Source organism: Corticium candelabrum, chromosome 22 (assembly GCF_963422355.1).
Source record: "Corticium candelabrum chromosome 22, ooCorCand1.1, whole genome shotgun sequence".
In the NCBI taxonomy this organism is placed as follows: Eukaryota; Metazoa; Porifera; class Homoscleromorpha; order Homosclerophorida; family Plakinidae; genus Corticium; species Corticium candelabrum.
The window spans coordinates 2,794,568-2,809,560 of record NC_085106.1 but is presented as its reverse complement, the minus strand read 5'-3'; the positions used below and the strand labels follow the sequence as shown (position 1 = coordinate 2,809,560).

The following is a 14,993-nucleotide window of genomic DNA, read 5'->3' as shown; positions in this document are numbered from 1 at the left end:
TTGTCGTCTGTCTTTGTCTGTATCTGTCTGTCTGTCTGTATCTGCCTGCCTGCCTGCCTGCGGTCTGTCTGCCTGTCTGTTTGTCTGTCTATCTGTTTGTCTGTCTATCTATCTATTTCTGTATGTCTCAAGTCGATCAAATACCTCTAGCAAGTAAGGTACATGTCAACGAGGATTTGTAATGATCAAGCAGTGTCTAGAGATCATACTAACAAAATTTTAGTGTCAACGAAGGCAGAAGCAGAGAGGTGCATCCTAATCTTTCTATGCTCGAAACTCATGATCATGTCCAGAGATCACCTGAGTGTTTGCCTGCAGAAAGGTCAGATGGAATGTCCCTGGCCTGATCTGATTATCTGCGCGCAATTGTTGTCGGGAATCTCGAGGCTGCAGGCCATGCGCAGAGTACGATTAGCGGCCAACAAATGGATGTGAAAGCAATACAGCCCGACGACAGTGAAGAAATCAAAGGTATTTGGTCGGTTTTTAAACTAATAAACGAATGAAAAGCAAGGTAGACTAGATGACAAACAGAATAGATTACTCTAGATGCTAGATCTTTGTCAAGGATATCTGGTATGCATCGTCAACTATAATGTTGACATACATGTTGACATAAGATCCTAGAGTTTGTCTTAGACGCTATGTTCCACTTATTAGCGCGCCATTCTGGCGAATACCTTTCGTCAACACCCACCTTGTAACATCACGTGATAGTCGTTGTATGGTGTTGTGAATGTCATGAGTTGACACTGAAGACAGTGTTGAGAAGAAGTGTAATGACAAATGATCTCGATAGTATTTGCTGATGTTTGTGAGGTAGTTTAGCTTAGGATGTCATGTGGGGACAGAGTTTTATTTACATATTTAATTAACATAAAGTTAATTACCAGTTGCTGTAAAGTGTTTTTGCAGTAATTGCAATTGTTTATTGTGACGCACTCAAAGAGTTGTAACTGTTGAGGAATTGATGGCAGATTATTCTACTTAGGTCTGTGTCTGGGTTTGTGTATAGCCTTCTGTTGTACAATTATCGATTGTTAATTGGTGGGCTAGATGGATTTTGTTTACTCGAGGTGCACATGCGCTAGCGTTACAGTAATACCTTTCTAGACTAAGGAATGGCCAGCTGGACAATTGGAATGCAATACACTATTGCACTCATTGGTATCGCTGGTGTTAATTAGAGTGCCAGTCGATATCAGCAGCTGTACACTTGTCAGTCTAGTTATTGAATCAGTAGCCTTGCTCCTTATTAATGTGAACAACGAATTTTGAACACTTCTGGTAGTGTTTGGGTTATGCTACTGTACAGTTGTATTGACGATTGTGTTTATGAATAGCTGGTGTATTTGCAACAGGTATGTAGTGTGTAGACTGAGGTGAAATGCTATCCCTAGACTACTGCATAGTGTAGCTAATGATTCAGACTGTTGATTGGTACTTGCATAAAGATTATGAAAGAAGAGTATGCTCTCATGAATTGATGAAGGCAGCAAAAAGCTTGAACTTTGTAAGCCTGGTGTTTGTCATAGCAAACCTTAGCATAGCAAATTAATTATGCCCCAGTGGGAACTGCATTACTGTGTGTGATGCGATAGAAATAAATATTATTATTATTATTATTATTATTATTTGGCAAGCAACTATGCACAAAATACTACTTTAAATATCACAATGAAATTCTTGGTAATTTCTAATGGCACTTTTGTGTTCAGAAGTTGAGCCTTGTGGTCCAGTGTGTAGAAAACCAATTCAGAGAGTGAACCAACCATTATGTATTGTAATGGTCGGACTCCCGGCACGTGGAAAAACATGCATTTGTATGAAACTGGCTCGATATCTGAGATGGATAGGATTCAAGACGAATGGTGAGAATGAATGTTGTCTAGATCATCAAACTAGTAGTGATTTGCTTGCACATAATGAAGCGGTCAATGTTGGTGAGTATCGAAGACGTGCAGTTGGGGTACAAATGCCATCATCTTTCTTTCGTCGAGACAACAAGGAAGCTATGGCTTTACGAAAGTGAGCTCAAAATTATGAAGTAACTTTGAAATGTGTAACACTTTTCTTAGGACAGTGGCTTTAGATGCTCTTTCTGATGTCTATAAATGGCTTATTAAAGAAGATGGAGATATTATTGTAAGACCTAACTTTTAGTGTGGGAAATTTTAGGCTTAAATTGTGTTGTGTTGCTAAAGGTGTTTGATGCTACTAATACAACTCGGGAGAGACGAGCTCTTATCTTGGAGTATCTTATTCCGAAGGGCATTAAGGTAATTAGAAAAAGAGGCATAATTTGGTATGTTTGATGTGCTGGTTCTGGTTCTGGTTTATCTGTTTGTTTGCATGTTTGTTTGCCTTTATCAATAGTGGCTATACTAATCACTGTACAGTACTGGTGCTTAATTAATACTTTGTGTATTGCTATTGTAAGCATCTAAGACAAAGAACTTTTGTTTGCATGTGTTTGTGTTTTTTGTGTTTGCATTACTGTGAGTGTTTGTTTGTGTGGTTATTGACTTGTTTTTTCTTTTGAATGTCTGCACGTCATGTGTCTATCTCTTGCACACCTGTCACCATGCATCTTATATTTGTTGTATTGAATCGCTTGAAGGTCATGTTTGTTGAGTCCATTTGTGAAGATGCTGCAATTATTGAACAAAATATCAAGGTAATCCTCAGTCTAATATCAGTAATACTTATGTATGTACAATTTTATTAAGCAGTGTCCAATTGTGCTGCAATAATCAAGTGATTATTGATGACTAAAATTCTCATAAAAATGTTTGCGCAAGTTTATGAGTGTTGATGTGTTATTGTGTGTAGGATGTTAAGGTGAATAGTCCTGACTACAAGGATCTCAATTCTGAGGTTGCAATAGATGACTTCCAGCAACGAATTGAACACTACAGAGAAGCATATGAACCACTAACAGTTGAATACGATGGGTCAGTTTAAATACTGTCACATTTCTGTTGTTTCTCTACCAATGTTTTGTCTGTGTCAACTGCAGTGCTCGTTCATTCATTCAGATATTTGATGTCGGGCAACGATTCTTAGTAAACAAGATTCAAGGTATACCAAATTGGGTTGATATGAGGTTTGCATATATTTGTAAATTCTACACTAACAGTAAACGTACTGTACGGCATTGATAAATATTGCACTTTTACTTGCTTGCCATTACATAAGGGACAAGTGAATGGACAAATCACAGAGGCCGGTTTCTTCTTATTCTGTTTATGTGTAGGGCATCGTCAGACGCGTATTGTTTATTACTTGATGAACTTACACATCAGGCCAAGGACAATCTTCTTGACAAGAGTTAGAAACCTGATGGTAAAACAAACTGGTCAACTTATTTGAGTGACTCATTGTTTCAGCATGGCGAGAGCATGTGTAACATGACTGGAAAGATTGGTGGCAACGCTGACTTATCTGACAATGGCCGTGAAGTATTTGCTATTGATATGTGGCATATTGGATTAATAAAATTATTTTTGTGATCTCAGTATTCTAAAAAGCTTGGAGAATTTATGGCTTCTATGCGAGAATCGCTGCCAGGACTAAAGGTTGATAGTTATCAAACTCTTTGTTAGTGTTTAATAGTCAAGTTTGTATTGATTGTTGCAGGTGTGGACGAGTTACTTGAAACGTACGGTACAGACAGCAGAGGTTGCTGGACTGAATTATGAGAAATGGAAAGCGCTTGATGAATTGGATGCCGTAAGACGTGATTCTTACGTTGTAGCATGTGCACAAATGCAAACGTGATTTTGTAAACTTTGTAACTATGTGACACAGGGTTAGGAGGCTAATTTTAGTTAGATCTACATTGTAGGCACAGTTGGACATAGACACACAGTTACGTGACCCATTTATAGTTGCATTTATTCCAACTTTTCGCTCAAGGGCTAGTGTTTTGTGTGTTCAGTATGTACAGTTGTAAATTTATATACCCTTGCTTGCAGTTGTCACTTGTTAGTAAGCAATTACATGCAGCTGTTAAACTGCTAACGCCTTGTACTGATATAGTCAATTAAGAAATTTAGCCAGTGGAAAGGTTGAATGATTGTCGAATATGATGTAGTTTGCTTTGGTCGTATCGGGATATGCTTGGTTGTCTATGAGAATGATTATTTTTTTATTAGGGCCAATGTGATGGTTTGAGCTATGAAGAAATTCAAGAGCGATTTCCTGAAGAGTTTGCTAAACGTGATCAGGACAAGTACAATTATCGATATCCAATGGGAGAGGTACATGATTCAAACAGTGTTATGTTATGTGTGTAAGAAACTTAATTATGATAATTTTTAGTCGTACAGAGATCTTGTTCAAAGATTGGAGCCAGTGATTATGGTAAGTTTGTGTATATGTGGCATATCTTGTCTTTCGTTTTGCTGTCGTGGCTGCATCTGAGTGATTGTGTTGAACAGGAACTGGAGAGGCAAAACAATGTTCTAGTCATCTGTCATCAGGCAGTAATGCGATGCATACAAGCATACTTTTTGGACAAAGACGAAGGTGTAGACAATAACAACTTGTGTTGACACGACAAGCCAGCAATAATGCTTTGTTTCATCTGTTACAGCCAGCTTGCCATACTTGAATTGCCCATTGCATACAGTAGTGAAGCTGACACCTTCTGCTTACAGTATGGCAAACGATTTCAACAGTTCAATCAGTGTTTTTATTTGTATTGGTTTTTTCAGATCCTGAACTGGAACAGTTGAAGTTTGATATAGGGGCTGTGGACACCCATCGTCCCAAGCCAAAGGTGAGCAACCTGGACACTAGGGGTCACTGATGCTATGGAACTGAGTGTTTGCTAAGCATGTCTTTCTTTGCACATTCAAACTATTGTTGAAATGTAAAGCAGGTTGCATTGACTGGCTGTGCATGGCATTTGCTCTATGCGTATGGCATGGTTGTTTCTCCCCATTCTTGTTTGCCCATGCTCAGTTGTTTGTCCCTGTCCAGAAAGTTACTGTTAACCGATCAACGTCTGAAGCTCTGATGACAGTACCTGCGCACTATTGATGAGTTAGTGGCCTAGAGCAACCTTTGCTGGTACAAGGTACAAGTTGTTGAACAAATTCTTAGCTGTAGAACTTGTAGGGAAATGAAGTTTGATTATTTATTGAGTTAGAAATAAATTGCGTGACTTGATGTTTTCATTGAAATGAGTGATTTATTGCTTTATAATCTGGCTGTGGTATTTAAATTCAAATACATTATGTATGTGCTGGTTCAAGTACATGTGTCGTCTTTGTACTGTATTGTAGGGTGTGCTCCCTGTATTTAATACATTCAGACTATCAGGTTTCTATAGTCTTACAGATCTTCCAATCAGTAGATAACGTTGCAAATTTTGTTCTGAATGTGCTCGCCATCTGAACCGCAATAGGCAAATTTGAATGCTCAGATGTGAAGACGGGCTAAATCCGTCTGAATTGGTGCTCATACACACACTAGTAGGTGCGAACTCACGTGATATCAGCCGTCATGGCGCTCACCTTGCTCTCCATAATAGGCCTACTCGGTGCCCTGTCACACGGGGTGCTTGCATCCCGTCGCAGTATCTTTGGAGATCCAGGAATGAGAAGTAAGGCGCTGCATATGGCTATAGAAGGATGGAACTTCTGCAACAGAGCAGGTAGAGCAGCTAGGACAACCGGTATCATAAGATACGCTGCATGTTCATGTTTCAGGTGCGAATGCTCATCCTTCCCCACGGTACGCTGACTGTTTCGACATGAAGTCGCTCGGCCCGGGTGTAGGTGGTAACAAAATTCGCGAATCGGACAACCAGTTAGCTCCACCTCAACCAATACCCGGAATGTCTCACACACCTAGTGATATGGAGCTGTATACCGAAGAGAAAGAACGCTATCTGGGAGACCTCTGTCAAACCAAGGTGAGGGATGTGAGATTGAACGAGCCGTTGTACTCTTGGCATGTTCTCGAGTTTGCAGTCTCTAGGCCCGACGGGTGGAAATTGGTCATTCTGGACTCAGATGCTTAAGAGTGGAAATTTTGATGCGAGTCTTAACCAGTGCTCAAAAGCAGACTCTAGACAGTCACACGAATTAGGTTTCCGTCTACCACCGCGTTCTCTTCAGTACGGGCATTCGGGTCCGATGAATCAGCCTGTCATACATAACCAGTGGTCGTCTATAGACACAGTGGGAATGATCCGAGGCGGTTTCAATGGATCATATGATAACTTTAGTAACACTGTTTGGTTGCTCACGTCGACGCTGAATGTAGCATTTGTGTTTTTTATTCGCAGATTCGTCATTCTTCAGTGTTCAATGGTTTAAAAATGAGCGAGGTTCTTGGGTTCTTCAGAATGAGTTGCAGACCGGCGGTCAATATCCTTACCTGATGCTGTACAACCGAGCAGACAGCACACGGCTGGGAAACGGAGGTTACCCCTGGGAAGGGAGAGGCGTCCTACTTGAACCAGCCAAGTCTCCAGGCTTTGTGATGCAAATACTGTTGAATGTGACGGAGTGCAATGCACCCGGTGCTCAGTTTTACATGCCTGAATTCGGTGGCTGCTGGAAGAACGACGGCAGTCCTTGTGATGGAGATCTAGCCACCGATTGTACAAGATACGTTTGCTTCATTATAAACCCGGGCGTCTTCGGTCACAAAGGCTGCTCCCCAACAAGTCCACACCGATGCCCTCCGTACCACGTCCTTACCAACGGTACTCTCGTCAGTAGAAACGATACGAAAAATTTTCCATATGACTGTTATTACTACTGGTGTGCTCCTCCCAATTCCAATGCACCCAGTAGCGAAAAATGTGATCCGTACAGCAATCCGATGTCACAAGAGCTTGTGCAGATCTTGCCTTGTAGTGAATGGGGAGAGCATGGATTTCCAAGTAAATTGGGAGATGGGTGGGTTGGAGATGCTCGGCTGTGGACACTGCAGGCTGGAGATCTTGCTAACCGAGTGTACTTCACGGGATCTGAACCGAAGGGAGGACGAGAATGGCTTAGTCTAGAGATCGGACCGGAAGTTTACCAGAGCAGCTCCTTGATACGCTGGGATGTGTCCGATTGGGATGTTCTGCAAACTGATGCATTGTAATTATTGCATTCAGTTTATGACTTCTATTAATCGCCGCCATGTAACAGATAATAAAAAAGTAATTAAACTACATGAATGGCACCGATACTGCATGTACACGTGTGGACATTGTTGATGCGCATGACATGCACCTTTCTCCTTTCTCTCACCGTCATCAGCATGCCCTAGCTGCTACAGTGTAAATGTTCGGTCAGCCTTCCGATATGATTTAAATTCCTAGGTATCTGTCTAAGCTTGCTATTCCGTTAGTGTTGTAACAGTTGTTGTATTGGAAACATACATTAATTAATTGCATTGCAGCAATGCATGCGCACAGCGTACCTTTTTTTAGATTAATGGCATGATCAGGCTGTAAACGCGTGACGCAGTGGACAATTGCTACTAGCGCCTATGTGGCTCAATATCAAACACTAAATTTCGTCACTTCGTGCATGTCTTTGTTCCTAAACGGATTCATGATGCCGTCCTATCTCAATCTCATAATCTGTAGTCTATCTGTCTGCCTGTCGCTCTTTGGTCATTCGTCTGGATGCGGATGGACTTCAGAGAATGATATTCAGTGCGACTGTGTTGCCACGTACACAGTCACGTTCAGAACCTTATGGTCAGCTCAAAGTCATCCCAAAGATTACCCGAGATCAGCACATTGGTCACCATTGGTAGGAGGAAGTCACAATTCTAACTACACCATGTGGGCACCAGGTGGAATGTCATCCCGAGGGGTGCAAAATGTGGCCGAATTTGGTGGCACCTCCACGCTGTGCAACGAAATGCAGCAATCAAGAAGTGTTTATGACACCCTGCGGTTGTCTGGCATCTCTCCTGGCACTGGAACAAGGACTGGACAACTGACTTTGGGTTGTTCGTACTCTCTAGTCTCTCTTGTTTCTATGATAGCTCCAAGTCCAGACTGGATTGTCGGTGTACACAGCTTGAACCTAAGAAATGGCACTTCCTGGATTAGTTCTTACTCTGTCGACTTGTTTCCATATGATGCTGGCACAGACAGTGGCTTAACATTTACAGCTCCAAATCAAAGAACAAACCCCAAGGAACCAATTTATCGGCTAACAGAGACAAATCCAGACGACCAACGAAGCTCCTTTTATGGAACAAGAATGGTAGCTAGAATGGCTGTTTTGAATTTCGATCTACTTTCACAAACATGTCCAACATCTCCACCTAAAAGTTTGCCAACTCCATCTCCAAGTGTAGAGACTGTCCAGACGAGTGAATCTACAGTCTGCAATGGCACCATTTCGTACTTAATTAGATTTCAAGGTATGTGGTCCAACGACACTCTTCCAAGACAATTTCCACCTAAAGCTCGTTTTAGTCATCTGACTGGTGGAAGTCATTCATCCAACTACACCCTGTGGAGACCTGGAGATCGTGTAGTTGCAAAGAGTGTTATAGACTTGGTGTCTAAAGGTCAAAACAAAGGACTAAAGAAAGCGATGAAAAAGGACAAAAGAGTACTACATGTTGTTGCTTTGAAAGGAAAATCTGGTGCAAGACGAACAAAACGACAAATTGATCTCGATGCTTCGCATACATTTGTGTCGTTGATGGGCAAGATAACTCCTAGTCCTGATTGGTTTATCGGTGTCTCTCATGTAAACTTGTGCAACAACGTGACGGGCTGGGTTACCAAACATAGTGTTGATCTCTTCCCTTATGATGCCGGTCTCAACAGTCAAGTCACGTTTGTAAAATCACGGACTTCGATGTCTAGCAAACTACAAGAACCCGAACCAATCTACAGGATCACTGGATCGAAACCAAACAATTCCGAAGGTTCATTTTATGGCTACAATCCAGTGCCAAGGTTGGGTGTACTGACATTCCAGAAGATGTGATGTCTAGCACTAGATCATGTGCAAATGCGTGAAAACTGATAAACAGTGACAGTTGCGAGTTGTTAATTAATCCAATGTCAACTTTTGCGTCATTGAAATCAATGTATTAGTGGTATGTACTGTACACGTCCTCTAGCTTTAGTCTAGATCGACTATCACGTTTTAGCTGAATTGGTTCTAGTTAGCTATATTTAATTAGACAAGCAGTTTTGAACTAGTGCATTTCTAACAACGTAGAGAACTGAGAAACAGCGTTTCATTCAATCAACATATCATTACATGTACTAGCCAGTTGCATGCTAGTAGTCCAGAATTGCTAGCGCTAGCCCACCTCGCAATAATAATATACTGATGCGCTACACAGCTGCAACAGAGACGAACATCTGATTACCGTATGTTCACCATCAGAAGAGACGCCACAAATTGGTCAATTTTTGCAGTTGTACAAGTCAATGTGTAGACTCGTGACCAGTCTTCGTAATTCCCGGATGTTCCATCACTGTTTCATGGTGTCTTTCACACGTTTCACACGTTACACTCTGGTCAAATTCTTGCCAGCTTCCCCTTCATCATGTGGCTTACATGGGCACTCCGTGAGGGTCTTACATCAGAGTCTCGAGTACACACACACACACACACACACACACACACACACACACACACACACACACACACACACACACACACACACAGCAACGTAGGTCCCGGATTAATAATTAGTAGCATACCCGTATGTTCATAACATACCAATTATTTCGATGTGGAAGGGAAGTCGAGGTCTCAGTTTGCTTACTTCAGTTACTAGCGGTTTTTTAGTGCGGAGGTCTTGCATACTTTCAAAGTTTTGGACAAACAGAGAATTCAACTCTTCATCAAAATGTTCAACACCTCAACTGCAAGTTGCCAGTCAACCTTTAGCATCTACACATCCTCATTTGATAAAAGCGGGCGAGTGTAAGAATACTGCACGTATGAATAGTGCTATAGTTGATTTGACAAATTTAATTAATTAATTAAGAAATTGAAGCAAATAATTATCCTGCACATAGGTACATACATACTGTACGTAGTGATACATGTTCTACACACATACTTATCAACACATGCACACGTGATTTACATTTGTTGTAATTGAAATGGAAATGGTCGATGATGTGTACGTTATAATTGGTATAGTGACTCCTGGAATAACAGCAAAGGAGTACAGAGATCGTAGAACACGTCTGATGAGGTATAATGCTAATGGATATTATATATGATCTATTATGTTGGATTGTGCAAACTCAATGGTACAGTGATAATAACGTGAAAGGCAAGAGAAAAATTAATAGACAGGCAGACTAATTTGCAAGTAAAATAACTGAAGAATTACATGTATTCTATGTAGTTTGCTAATTTACTTTGCTGCACGTATTCTGATTGATGTACAAACAAATGGATTGGGACAGACGAATGGATGGGTGGATGGGTGCATGGATGGATGCATAGACAGAAAGAAAGTGTTGTAAATGCTTATTGAGTCATTTCTTTGTCTTAGCCTCATTGGACAGTCTCACAATGGAATGACCCATCCTCACCATGTTGTCATTATTCCGTCATCAATGACAAATTACATGAGCCAGGATGTACCGTTAGTAACATGCAGTGTACTGTATTGCTCTTGATAGTTGTAGTGAGGCACGATGTGATTACAGGTATACATTTAGGCAGAATAGTGACTTTTTATATCTCACAGGATGTCAAGAGTCGGATTGTTTGCTTATACTAGGTAAGACTGACACTGGATTTGTGACAGCAACTGAGTGTCAAACTGTGCATGCGTGTATGCACACACACACACACACACACACACACACACACACACACACACACACACACACACACACACACACACACACACCATCTATCCATCCATACACATGCACGCACTTGCACACACCATGCACACATGCACGCACCATGCACACATGCACACACACACACACACACACCATCCATACACATGCACACACACACACACACACACACACACACACACACACACACACACAGTAGACATTCAAATGGTTTCAAAGCAAAAATGTATTTCTTGAATATTTTCTGTACACTCTTTCTTTTGTTTAATTAATGTCTGGAAATACATTGAAAGAGTTGTATATATTGGTACATTTATTGTAGGAGACCAGTAGTGCAAAATCTAGAGTCAAAGTTTATTGCATGTAGTGCAGTCCTCGGGTCTTTAAATTATTAGGGCACTATATGGATGATGCTGACGGTCATACGTCATGGCAGTGATAACGTAAGGCTACAGACTGAGGGTGTGAGGCTTCATAGATTCTTTTAATTGAGAACTCAATTTAAGCTGCATTTGTGTGAGTCTTAAGAGTGCTGTGTTTGAACTGCTATTGTTCATTGAATAGAATCAATTCCTGGTTGTTCATTGCCAGAACACAGAGCAACTTTTTTTGTTCAGCCTCAAGACTCACGTTGGTATGCGATCATTACATCTTCACTGCACAAATACATTTGGAGCATATTGTAGGGAGACTTGGAATGGTCCTCGGTGCTCAGTTCAAGGAGCTGTAAACATCTTTGGAATGGACGAAGTTTGTCTTTCATGTTGAATGTTGGCCGACTGGTTTAATATTTTTCTACTATTAATTATTATATGATTAGGGCCGAGAAGTCTGTGATCTATCGCTGTATTTGCAAAGGTATGGTATTGGGGTTGTATTTGGTTCAGCTATGCTAATGTATGTGTGTTGATATTCTATTGAACAAAGGATGTTGTGATATTGATGATTTAACTTATGCAATAAAGCGAATTAATTGATTATTGACATTCTATTGAACAAAGGATGTTGTGATATTGATGATTTAACTTATGCAATAAAGCGAATTAATTGATTATTGACTCTTTGTAAGTGCAGACATTAATTGAGTTTTTTTGAATTTGCAATTGACATCTGGTAGATATTTGTATTGGCATTTTGATTATTTGAATTTGTTGAGTTGGTGTCATTTGAACCGACACGCAGATGACCAATGGACTGAAGGATAATGGACAGACAAATAGACTGACAGTCAGTATGATCATCTTTACAGTAACTTTTTTTATTTTTCTAATTTAATTAATGTATGTTACATATGAAAACAAGCCCATTGCACGGTAGGAAGCAGTGAGTAAGTGGTCTTGATGGGATTTATATATTGACTATAGGTTTCTTTGGACTCCCCACTGTGTGTGGTATGATTACCTCAATCCTGCAAATGCTGATTTTCATACAACCATCTCAACTAGTCTTATCAACAGCAGTGAATCGACTTTCAAAAGTAGGTAACATATCAGTAACGAATTGTTGACGACTAATTCAACTGTATTATCAGGTGTTCGTCCAGTTGTTCCCGAGATCCATAAATTGAGAGTCATCAAGTCAGAATCAGAAATCCAAGTCATAAGAAAGTCAGCAAAAATTGCAGCAGAATCATTCCAAGAGGTAGATAAAGCATATTATTAGATGATCAGCATCAGATAGTGTTTAGTTATCTCTTTTATTTATTTTTTATCTGCTGTCTGTCTATTAATCTGTCTATTTTGTTGGAAAGAATATAAGCAAGAACAGCAAAGCGAAGGCGGTGTTTTGAATTTTTTGGTTTTTTGTCTTCACAATGAGATTTTTGACAAAGCTACATATCTTTTTGGTTTTGTGGTTTACGAAGGTTTTGCAATACGGACAACCAGGTATGACCGAGCTAGAAATTGGTGCCAAAATGGAGTACGAATGCAAGAAACGAGGAGCAGAAAGAATGGCATACCCACCAGTAGTCGGAGCTGGAGATCGAGCTACGATTCTCCACTATCTAGTCAATTCTCACATAGCGAAGTACAGACAGCAACCGATGACATAATTGAGTACACCGTATTTGTCATGTGTCTCTGGTGTGTAGTGATGGAGACCTTGTATTAATGGATGCAGGGTGTGAGTATCATGGATATGCCAGTGACATAACTAGAACGTGGCCAATTAATGGGAAATTTACTGAAGCACAACGACAGCTGTATGATGTTGTTCATCGTGTCCAAAGTGCATGTATCAGGGTAATCGTGCTCTTTCCGTCTCAAATTTGGTTGAATATAGTGGCTGATGGTTGGTGTTGTGTAGCTTGTACGACCAGGAACTACTTTAAATGAGATTCACGAGGTGACTGAGACGTTGATGACTGGTGAACTAGGAAGTGAGTGTTGAATTTGTACGGGCTTGTTGCTATGGCAGATATGTAAGAGACCTTGTAGAACTAACACACAGCACTGGGAAACTTGATTGGACACCCTCATAATTGTTCAACGAATGAAGGTCCACAGACTGAAAGGTTTTGAAGAAATATACTGTTTTGCTTGGTCCTGTGTGTTGGCTCTACGACTCTCTTACAAAGTGAGTGAATGTTAGGCATTTAGGTATTGCAAACTTTGTCTGCCTGCCTGCTCTTGTCTTTCTCAGAATCTGTCTGTCTGTCTGTCTGTCTGTCTGTCTGTCTGTCTGTCTGTCTGTCTGCCTGTCTGTCTGTCTCTTTGTCATCAAAGTGTTTTCACGACCTAGAACTTGACCTTATAAAGAAGAGTATCTTTGCAAGTCGGGTGAGTTTGTTTATATTGTAGTGCAATAGCAACTGTAATGGATGGTATTGTAGGCCTTTGATCAGATGGTTCCACACCATGTTGGACACTACTTAGGCCTGGACACTCATGATACACCAACAGTTACACGTGACACTCCCCTTCAGCCTGGAATGGTGATTACTATTGAGCCTGGAGTCTACTGTCCTAAACACATTGATTGGATCCCTAAAAAGTCAGTCTAATCTATGCGGAGCAAATCACCTGACAGTTGAAGACTTGTGTGACAGACAGACAGTCAAGGGTTATGCCAGTGGACCTCATAAGTATGCCACGTAACGTTTGTCTTTCTGTTTGTCATACAGACAGATGGATGGAGTGGTAATACACAGACCGAAATGACAAATGGATAGACAGATAGACTGACAGTAAGGCAGACAGGAATTAATACACAGGAACACACATGGGCAAACAGACAGATATAACTCTTTTGTTCTGTGCTTTGCTTCACCTGTAATGCACAATTCAAAGTCATTGTACAGACAGACAAACAGACAGACAGACAGACAGACAGACAGGCAGGACAGACAGACAGACAGACAGACAGACAGGCAGGCAGGCAGACAGACATTCACGACAACCAGACAAGAGTATCATTTCATCAGCTATTTGGAGGCTTAGTCACGGTAGACCCAAAGTGGCTTCAAGCTGTTTTGCCTATCAGGAATGGTGGTTTTGGTTTAACGTCTGCGGTCACAACAGCTCCTTTTGCTTTCCTCGCAAGTTGGGCTCACACAATGTTCACATTACCTCAGCGTTTTCCAGAGATGAAAGAGGTAATCACCAATTTACTACTCAGCAATCAGCCTGCTGGTTCAATTGGCTACAACCTTTACAACTCTCTTCCTACAGATGAATTTTTGCCAGATCTTGTCACGAATCATGTTAAGTTGCAGCACAGGCTCACAGAAAACCATCACAAACCCAAGGTACAAGAATTTATGGATCATCTCAGTACATCTAGAGATAGATCTCGCTTCAATCACTGCAAGGACAGGGTACAGGAGCATGGTTATCTGCAGTCCCATCCATTTCAGCGCTTGAAGAATTTAATTTGGCAACGCTGATCAGGTTGGTCTGCAAGATACCACAATCCACAGGATGATGTGATTGTGGCAGAGATTTGTACCAAGAAGGCTAACACCTGGTCACATGCAAAACTGGAGGGGCTCCTATTCGAACACACAATGCTATCGTTCATGTCTGCTCAGAGTGTTTGACCGAACTGAACTTCCAGCACAGCAAAGAACCGACTCATCGATACCTCAACAACGACAACAGACCAGACATTGTTGTTATCGATCCCCAAACTGGCCACGACACAGAACTAGACAATTCTCTAGCGCATC

At 41.0% G+C, this 14,993-nt stretch overlaps 4 protein-coding genes across 4 annotated transcripts in view; all 4 read left to right on the top strand.

The window, feature by feature from the left end:
• The first annotated feature begins 373 nt into the window (after positions 1–373).
• LOC134197446 (6-phosphofructo-2-kinase/fructose-2,6-bisphosphatase-like) lies at positions 374–5,255 on the top strand. Its single transcript, XM_062666776.1, has 18 exons — positions 374–471; positions 1,719–1,871; positions 1,932–2,028; positions 2,079–2,145; positions 2,205–2,279; positions 2,621–2,677; positions 2,833–2,954; positions 3,020–3,081; positions 3,257–3,330; positions 3,390–3,461; positions 3,519–3,578; positions 3,640–3,732; positions 4,158–4,262; positions 4,324–4,365; positions 4,443–4,530; positions 4,598–4,660; positions 4,719–4,783; positions 4,987–5,255. The coding sequence occupies exons 1-18, from the start codon at positions 426–428 to the stop codon at positions 5,044–5,046; spliced, it is 1,401 nt and encodes a 466-aa protein (XP_062522760.1). The 5' UTR covers positions 374–425; the 3' UTR covers positions 5,047–5,255.
• Positions 5,256–5,518: 263 nt separating this feature from the next.
• On the top strand, positions 5,519–7,181 carry LOC134197370 (uncharacterized). The gene is made up of 4 exons (XM_062666682.1): positions 5,519–5,662; positions 5,718–5,923; positions 5,982–6,237; positions 6,299–7,181. The coding sequence occupies exons 1-4, from the start codon at positions 5,605–5,607 to the stop codon at positions 7,108–7,110; spliced, it is 1,332 nt and encodes a 443-aa protein (XP_062522666.1). The 5' UTR covers positions 5,519–5,604; the 3' UTR covers positions 7,111–7,181.
• Positions 7,182–7,551: 370 nt separating this feature from the next.
• On the top strand, positions 7,552–9,187 carry LOC134197445 (spondin-2-like). Its single transcript, XM_062666775.1, has one exon. It carries the CDS (start codon positions 7,566–7,568, stop codon positions 8,967–8,969), a length of 1,404 nt encoding a protein of 467 aa, XP_062522759.1. The 5' UTR covers positions 7,552–7,565; the 3' UTR covers positions 8,970–9,187.
• A 518-nt stretch (positions 9,188–9,705) lies between these two features.
• LOC134197160 (xaa-Pro aminopeptidase 3-like) overlaps positions 9,706–14,993 on the top strand; it is a 6,062-nt gene continuing 774 nt past the window's right edge. The window contains exons 1-14 of the mRNA XM_062666432.1: positions 9,706–9,923; positions 10,146–10,200; positions 10,507–10,599; positions 10,664–10,737; positions 11,390–11,459; positions 11,512–11,575; positions 11,646–11,683; positions 12,190–12,302; positions 12,357–12,466; positions 12,690–12,853; positions 12,918–13,068; positions 13,133–13,205; positions 13,568–13,605; positions 13,659–13,819. Coding sequence (XP_062522416.1) covers positions 9,728–9,923; positions 10,146–10,200; positions 10,507–10,599; positions 10,664–10,737; positions 11,390–11,459; positions 11,512–11,575; positions 11,646–11,683; positions 12,190–12,302; positions 12,357–12,466; positions 12,690–12,853; positions 12,918–13,068; positions 13,133–13,205; positions 13,568–13,605; positions 13,659–13,819 — 1,400 coding nt within the window. The 5' untranslated portion in view covers positions 9,706–9,727. The remainder of the gene's footprint in view (positions 9,924–10,145; positions 10,201–10,506; positions 10,600–10,663; positions 10,738–11,389; positions 11,460–11,511; positions 11,576–11,645; positions 11,684–12,189; positions 12,303–12,356; positions 12,467–12,689; positions 12,854–12,917; positions 13,069–13,132; positions 13,206–13,567; positions 13,606–13,658; positions 13,820–14,993) is intronic.